At 32.8% G+C, this 9,370-nt stretch overlaps 1 protein-coding gene across 1 annotated transcript in view; it reads left to right on the top strand.

The window, feature by feature from the left end:
* ciao2a (cytosolic iron-sulfur assembly component 2A) overlaps nucleotides 1-1,121 on the top strand; it is a 9,066-nt gene extending 7,945 nt beyond the window's left edge. The window contains exon 5 of the mRNA XM_016467306.1: nucleotides 575-1,121. Coding sequence (XP_016322792.1) covers nucleotides 575-675 — 101 coding nt within the window. The 3' untranslated portion in view covers nucleotides 676-1,121. The remainder of the gene's footprint in view (nucleotides 1-574) is intronic.
* Nucleotides 1,122-9,370: the final 8,249 nt, after the last annotated feature.

The following is a 9,370-nucleotide window of genomic DNA, read 5'->3' on the forward strand; positions in this document are numbered from 1 at the left end:
TTGTATCTCAGCCAAATATTGTCCTATCATAACAAACCATACATCAATGGAAAGCTTATTTAAGATGATGCATAAATCTCAATTTCAAAAAATTTACCCTTATGACTGGTTTTGTGGTCCAGGGTCACATATATAATGCATATAAAATCTATGTATATTTGTGTATATATATATATATATATATATATGTATATAGATGTATATAAAATCTTTATAATATTTTATTGTATATTATAATATATAATCATGGCAAATGATGCATGCAAAAATGAAATTAAATAGACATTAAAATGAAACAATTATTTTACAGAATTATTGGATGGCTCTTTATCATCCATTGACTAAACCGTCGGCAGACCATGCAACCGTCCAAAGGCTTGTTTAACTGGTTGAACTGGGTTGTGTTACTAGACACCGACGATAATCTCCAAATATTCTTTGAATATCATCTGCATAACTGGCCTGATTTGGCACAAGTATTGAGATCCACATCCGTAGGGGGCGACAGTATCAGTGTGAGATGAGTCGGTGGTGTGTCTCTGAACTGGTTTTGCTGTGTGTGGTCCTCTCTCAGTTAACAAGCAGATCAATGATAAGGAGCGCGTGGCGGCTGCCATGGAGAACCCCAGCCTGCGGGAGATCGTGGAGCAGTGCGTGACCGAGCCGGACGACTGACTTTGACTTCTCTAACAGACTGTCTGATGAAACCTTACTCTGTCAGACAACAGAAAAGATGAGAGATAGAGGTCTCTGGGCTTCCTGTCTGTCTTTGTTTGTTTGGCTCATTGAAGAACAGCATTCCTCAAGCTGAGAGATAAAACACAGCCACTTCCTGTTGAACGTCCTGGCTAAACGAGCAAAACGTTGCATCAAACCACAAAAGAAACAATATTTCACCCAGGAATTGAGAGAGGAACTAACCCTCGTGTCCTCATCTGACTTTTTGTTTTGAACCACAGACCGTCTTGAGCTTCGGTTTCTAGACAGAAAATGCTCCAAAAGATACAAAAAAACATTAAAAACGGTCATTTATGAGCCCAAGTATGACATTTGAGACTCGTGACCTAAATGCAATGCTTTATGATACTATAATGATGCTTTTAGAATACGTTTGGAGCTCATCTGCATCCGTCCTCATTCACTTTCACTGCAGCTCGGACATTCTGTGTAATATCACACGTTTAGTTGTGAAAGAGTAAATCATGATAAATGTAATAATAAAACGGATGTCAGAGCTCTGTTTTCGATCCTGCAGATTATGTGTGAAATGAACTACTTCAGGGAATGATGAGTTTGTAAATAATTTGATTTTGTAAGGTAAAAGTCTATATTTGTAGAGCTCAAGATCTTACGAATAAAAACCTTCTCAGAGAAGTTGTGTTTGATATAGGCCTGGAGAGGCCACTGAAGTTAAAATCATTACAGCTTCTATATTGCGAGTATAATCTGAGTGAAATCTCTCAATTATTTTTACACGTCGTTATCCATCACAGCATGACGGGTTGCAACGTTTTATTAGTCAGATTAAATGGAATTAATGACAACAACAATATAATTCACACAAAATAATATGTATATTTAAATAAAATAATTAAATAATGTACATATTTAAAAATAATCATTCTAAATGTATATTTAAATTCAAAAAAGTGTAATAAAAAAATAATATTTTAAAAAGTAATAGTTAATTATTTTAATAATAATAACGATATAATTATAATATAAATATAATTCACACTAAATTTAAATGTATATTTAAATTCAAAAATACATTTAAAAACATTTTAAAATTCAATCGAATTAAGTAATACTTATAATTAATAATAACAATAATTCTAAATGTAAATATAAATTACAATCATATTAAAAAATAATAGTTAATATATAATGAAATTACTATAATAATAACAATATAATTCATACCAAATGTATATTGAAATGAAAACATTAAAATACATAATAAAATAAATAAATCACTTAAAAATCAAATTTAGTTATTTTAATAATAACAATTCTAATATAAATGTATATTTAAATAAAAATAAAAAAAAGTATATAATTAATCATAATTTTGTTTAATAAATATTTATAATAATAATTTGATCATTAATTTTGCCCAGAAGGTCTTGATCTTTATATGTTTCCATCTGTCGTAGATGCTGTAGTGACACAAGATGCCAAATGGTGGCGCTCAACATCCTTGCACGCTCATTCTCTCATCCATTCACACACATTTACTGTACACTGCAGGCTAAAGAGCTCTTATATTGCATGGTCAAGCATCCAGTATTTAACAGGCTTCAGCTGTGATTCAAGGCCCTTTTAATGAAGGCGTCAAATGTACATAAACGCAGATGAACTTGTTAAACTACTCTGAGAAGTGATGATGAAGACTGGCAGCGGTACAAATACATCAGCACTGCTGGCACAACATACTTACTCAAAAAGCTCTTGCTAAACAACATGAATGGGTTTACTGTCTGGATGCTGAGTGGTTTCATTGATCGCTGGCAGCCGCGTGTAACCAGATTGATTGTGCTAATAGCTGCTAATTTACAAAAGTCTGTAAAGCTCTGCAATTACATTAAAGCACAACTGTAGTGCGGCGTTTGTGCTCATTTATCCGATGGAAACATAATCAGTGAATTTCTAGTCAAACTGAATTGTGTTTTTGGTGCTTCGAGCATATTTAGCCACACATCAATCTTAAAGCAAATTCTTGTGTACAAATCAATAATGAACTATTAAGTCATAAATATTGACATTTTGTCCAATACACTAATAATCTTTGAAAAATATTGTAAAAATTTTGTAGAGTATATTTTACAAGAAAATAGAATTTCAGTCTTAACATTTAATAACAACAAATAATGTTATTTTCAAAAGGGAAAAGTATTTGTACATTTAAGAGAAGTGATGTGAGTTTTTATGAGTGAAATCTATAGAATTTTTTGTATTTTTATTTATTTATTTTTTTTCACATCAGACTGGAAAACTTATGAAAATTCATTTGATAGATAAATAATTAAATATTTAAAAATACAAACAAGGATATTTACATTTTAAATATAATTATATCATTATTTTAAATAATAATAATGTGATCGTTAATTTTGTGTTGCGTTTGATCAAAATATTCTCATTAATGTGCTACTTTCTATTTCAGTTTGCAAAGTTCACGATCAATTTCTTATTAAAAATTACTATTGTTATGAAGTAACTTAGTTTGTTCTTGGTGAAAGACTAACTAGCGGTGTTATTTTAGCATCATTTCGATACTTTTATAGTTTTTACATTTTAAATTAGGATTTATTTTTTGTTTTCATTTTAGTTGAAGTTTTACTAATTTTGTTGTGCATTTCTGCCACTTTAATTTTTTTTTGAAATGTCTATACAGTTTTCATTCATTCAAGCCAGTTTTAGTTATTTTAGTGTATCAAGATGAGGTGTTGCCTTGGCAACAAGCTGAAATAAAATGTTTACTTTTTAAATACATTCTTTAGATTTAACCTCGAGTAACAAAAATAGTTTTATGGTGTCAGTTTTAGTAACCCTGCTAACTAACTGTATCAATTATGCTGTTGCTGAAACATTATTTGAAAATGTGCTTGAAACTTTGCATCAAAATGCATCTCTCTAATGCTTGATTATGATTGGTCAATAGCATCATGCAATCAGAATTGATTTCCTGCAGTGTTTCATGCATCTCATAATAACCCTTGGCTTTCAGTCTGGACTCACAAACTCTGTGCATAATTTGTAAAAGTGTATCTTGACAATGCTCTCCCAAATGCAGGTAGTCAGTCTCTCTTCCTCGAGGAAAAAGCCTTGGCTGGAAACACAGAGACACATTATCTCGTAAGACACACTATGAATGACAAATGAAGCCGGCACATTTCTGCACAACAGAGCTCGATTTTGAGTCCTAAACCCTGACGAGAATCAGCATCCGAGCCAGAGATTCCCTCGAGTCGCGCTTTTCAATTTATTAAATTAAGGTAAATTAAGGTCCGTGGTGAACATTACTTGAAGAGACTTTGTTCTGAAACGCAGTCAGAGTTTGGAAACCTTGGTGTGCTTTAAAACTTAAAGTCGCTACATAAAGGTTATGTGCCTGATGAATTGGACAGCCTTGAAAATTCATGTTTTTCGACTGGCAAATGAGAAGCTGAAAGGCTTTTATTTCATAAATTGACATCGTGATAAAACATTAAATGTTTTATCTAATTTGATGATGCTTTTCATACTCTCAGCTAAAATGAACATTGACATTCAAAAACTTTGCAAGATTGTTTAGTGTTTTGAAAGACGTCTCTTCTCACCAAGGTTGCATTTATTTTATCAAAAGTGCAGTAAAAATTTGAAATATTATTCCAATTTAAAATATCTGTTTTCTATGTGAATATCTGTTAAACTGTAATTTATTGATGTGATCAAAGCTGAATTTTCAGCATCATTACTCCAGTCATGATCTTCAGAAATCATTCTAATATGCTGATTTGCTGCTCAAACATTTCTGATTATTTATTATCAATGTTGAAAACAGTTGTGCTGCCCAATATTTGAGTGGAAACGGTGATACACTTTATTTTAGGATTCACAGATGAATAGAAAGTTCAAAAGAGCAGCATTTATTTGAGATAGAAAATATTTCATAACATTATAAATGTCTTTACTGTCACTTTTGATCAATTTAATATGTCCTTGATGAATAAAAGTAGTAACTTATTTAACAAAAACTGTATTTCACCAACGGTTTTGTCTCATAGCTTAGTTTTAAGCTCATCCGTATGCTAGCAGCTAGCCTAGCTAATACTAAAAGCTGACTAAAATTTTTATTTCAGCAGATTTATAATTTACAGACTTTCTCTTCATGGGCAAGAGGACCAAAGTTACTACTCTAACCCCATCTCATGAATGTGCGCACGATTTTCTGTTTCTATTTGGCATACTATTTATATGCAAAAATTAACTTTGGCGTGCATATGATACGCAATCGGTAGGTTTAGGGGTGTGGGGTAGGTGCGTATTATATGCACGCCAAAATGCGTATTATATGCATGTCAAACACGTGCGTATCATATGCACGCAAAAACTATTATATGCATGTCAAACACCTGCGTATCATATGCACGCCAAAGTCAGTTTCTGCGTATAAATGGCACGTAAAATACAAATCAATCAATAAATAAATGAAAAGAGTGACTGATGACATAAAGCTGTTTCAGAGCTGGAGGAAGTTACTACATTTGGATGAAAGATTATAAAGGCAGGCGTTTTTGTTTGCAATGATGTGTGCTGATGATGAATCATTCACGATAAAACCAAGAACATGAATTAAGACAGTAAATGTCAGTTTTGAATGTTCACATGCGCATTTTTCCTCGGTAAATGTGAATGCAGTGAGATCCAGTAGCTCATCCAGTGCTCCTGTCGTTGTGTAACAGCAGCTCTGTTATTATGCAGAAAGCTCTCGTTTTACAGGTTTGTGAACCAAAGCAAATACGACGCAGTGACTCGAGGCGACACGACGCCGTTCACAATCACACGATTGCACCATTTCTCTTCATCACGCTCGTGCTACAGCAAAGTGTTGTTTAAAGAGGCACAACATACTTACTCAAAAAGCTCTTGCTAAACAACATGAATGGGTTTACTGTCTGGATGCTGAGTGGTTTCATTGATCGCTGGCAGCCGCGTGTAACCAGATTGATTGTGCTAATAGCTGCTAATTTACAAAAGTCTGTAAAGCTCTGCAATTACATTAAAGCACAACTGTAGTGCGGCGTTTGTGCTCATTTATCCGATGGAAACATAATCAGTGAATTTCTAGTCAAACTGAATTGTGTTTTTGGTGCTTCGAGCATATTTAGCCACACATCAATCTTAAAGCAAATTCTTGTGTACAAATCAATAATGAACTATTAAGTCATAAATATTGACATTTTGTCCAATACACTAATAATCTTTGAAAAATATTGTAAAAATTTTGTAGAGTATATTTTACAAGAAAATAGAATTTCAGTCTTAACATTTAATAACAACAAATAATGTTATTTTCAAAAGGGAAAAGTATTTGTACATTTAAGAGAAGTGATGTGAGTTTTTATGAGTGAAATCTATAGAATTTTTTGTATTTTTTATTTATTTTTTTTTCACATCAGACTGGAAAACTTATGAAAATTCATTTGATAGATAAATAATTAAATATTTAAAAATACAAACAAGGATATTTACATTTTAAATATAATTATATCATTATTTTAAATAATAATAATGTGATCGTTAATTTTGTGTTGCGTTTGATCAAAATATTCTCATTAATGTGCTACTTTCTATTTCAGTTTGCAAAGTTCACGATCAATTTCTTATTAAAAATTACTATTGTTATGAAGTAACTTAGTTTGTTCTTGGTGAAAGACTAACTAGCGGTGTTATTTTAGCATCATTTCGATACTTTTATAGTTTTTACATTTTAAATTAGGATTTATTTTTTGTTTTCATTTTAGTTGAAGTTTTACTAATTTTGTTGTGCATTTCTGCCACTTTAATTTTTTTTTGAAATGTCTATACAGTTTTCATTCATTCAAGCCAGTTTTAGTTATTTTAGTGTATCAAGATGAGGTGTTGCCTTGGCAACAAGCTGAAATAAAATGTTTACTTTTTAAATACATTCTTTAGATTTAACCTCGAGTAACAAAAATAGTTTTATGGTGTCAGTTTTAGTAACCCTGCTAACTAACTGTATCAATTATGCTGTTGCTGAAACATTATTTGAAAATGTGCTTGAAACTTTGCATCAAAATGCATCTCTCTAATGCTTGATTATGATTGGTCAATAGCATCATGCAATCAGAATTGATTTCCTGCAGTGTTTCATGCATCTCATAATAACCCTTGGCTTTCAGTCTGGACTCACAAACTCTGTGCATAATTTGTAAAAGTGTATCTTGACAATGCTCTCCCAAATGCAGGTAGTCAGTCTCTCTTCCTCGAGGAAAAAGCCTTGGCTGGAAACACAGAGACACATTATCTCGTAAGACACACTATGAATGACAAATGAAGCCGGCACATTTCTGCACAACAGAGCTCGATTTTGAGTCCTAAACCCTGACGAGAATCAGCATCCGAGCCAGAGATTCCCTCGAGTCGCGCTTTTCAATTTATTAAATTAAGGTAAATTAAGGTCCGTGGTGAACATTACTTGAAGAGACTTTGTTCTGAAACGCAGTCAGAGTTTGGAAACCTTGGTGTGCTTTAAAACTTAAAGTCGCTACATAAAGGTTATGTGCCTGATGAATTGGACAGCCTTGAAAATTCATGTTTTTCGACTGGCAAATGAGAAGCTGAAAGGCTTTTATTTCATAAATTGACATCGTGATAAAACATTAAATGTTTTATCTAATTTGATGATGCTTTTCATACTCTCAGCTAAAATGAACATTGACATTCAAAAACTTTGCAAGATTGTTTAGTGTTTTGAAAGACGTCTCTTCTCACCAAGGTTGCATTTATTTTATCAAAAGTGCAGTAAAAATTTGAAATATTATTCCAATTTAAAATATCTGTTTTCTATGTGAATATCTGTTAAACTGTAATTTATTGATGTGATCAAAGCTGAATTTTCAGCATCATTACTCCAGTCATGATCTTCAGAAATCATTCTAATATGCTGATTTGCTGCTCAAACATTTCTGATTATTTATTATCAATGTTGAAAACAGTTGTGCTGCCCAATATTTGAGTGGAAACGGTGATACACTTTATTTTAGGATTCACAGATGAATAGAAAGTTCAAAAGAGCAGCATTTATTTGAGATAGAAAATATTTCATAACATTATAAATGTCTTTACTGTCACTTTTGATCAATTTAATATGTCCTTGATGAATAAAAGTAGTAACTTATTTAACAAAAACTGTATTTCACCAACGGTTTTGTCTCATAGCTTAGTTTTAAGCTCATCCGTATGCTAGCAGCTAGCCTAGCTAATACTAAAAGCTGACTAAAATTTTTATTTCAGCAGATTTATAATTTACAGACTTTCTCTTCATGGGCAAGAGGACCAAAGTTACTACTCTAACCCCATCTCATGAATGTGCGCACGATTTTCTGTTTCTATTTGGCATACTATTTATATGCAAAAATTAACTTTGGCGTGCATATGATACGCAATCGGTAGGTTTAGGGGTGTGGGGTAGGTGCGTATTATATGCACGCCAAAATGCGTATTATATGCATGTCAAACACGTGCGTATCATATGCACGCAAAAACTATTATATGCATGTCAAACACCTGCGTATCATATGCACGCCAAAGTCAGTTTCTGCGTATAAATGGCACGTAAAATACAAATCAATCAATAAATAAATGAAAAGAGTGACTGATGACATAAAGCTGTTTCAGAGCTGGAGGAAGTTACTACATTTGGATGAAAGATTATAAAGGCAGGCGTTTTTGTTTGCAATGATGTGTGCTGATGATGAATCATTCACGATAAAACCAAGAACATGAATTAAGACAGTAAATGTCAGTTTTGAATGTTCACATGCGCATTTTTCCTCGGTAAATGTGAATGCAGTGAGATCCAGTAGCTCATCCAGTGCTCCTGTCGTTGTGTAACAGCAGCTCTGTTATTATGCAGAAAGCTCTCGTTTTACAGGTTTGTGAACCAAAGCAAATACGACGCAGTGACTCGAGGCGACACGACGCCGTTCACAATCACACGATTGCACCATTTCTCTTCATCACGCTCGTGCTACAGCAAAGTGTTGTTTAAAGAGCTGAATTTTCAGCATCATTACTCCAGTCATGATCTTCAGAAATCATTCTAATATGCTGATTTGCTGCTCAAACATTTCTGATTATTTATTATCAATGTTGAAAACAGTTGTGCTGCCCAATATTTGAGTGGAAACGGTGATACACTTTATTTTAGGATTCACAGATGAATAGAAAGTTCAAAAGAGCAGCATTTATTTGAGATAGAAAATATTTCATAACATTATAAATGTCTTTACTGTCACTTTTGATCAATTTAATATGTCCTTGATGAATAAAAGTAGTAACTTATTTAACAAAAACTGTATTTCACCAACGGTTTTGTCTCATAGCTTAGTTTTAAGCTCATCCGTATGCTAGCAGCTAGCCTAGCTAATACTAAAAGCTGACTAAAATTTTTATTTCAGCAGATTTATAATTTACAGACTTTCTCTTCATGGGCAAGAGGACCAAAGTTACTACTCTAACCCCATCTCATGAATGTGCGCACGATTTTCTGTTTCTATTTGGCATACTATTTATATGCAAAAATTAACTTTGGCGTGCATATGATACGCAATCGGTAGGTTTAGGGGTGTGGGGTAGGTGC

This window comes from Sinocyclocheilus anshuiensis, unplaced genomic scaffold, assembly GCF_001515605.1.
Source record: "Sinocyclocheilus anshuiensis isolate Anshui unplaced genomic scaffold, SAMN03320099.WGS_v1.1 scaffold688, whole genome shotgun sequence".
NCBI classification, from domain to species: Eukaryota; Metazoa; Chordata; class Actinopteri; order Cypriniformes; family Cyprinidae; genus Sinocyclocheilus; species Sinocyclocheilus anshuiensis.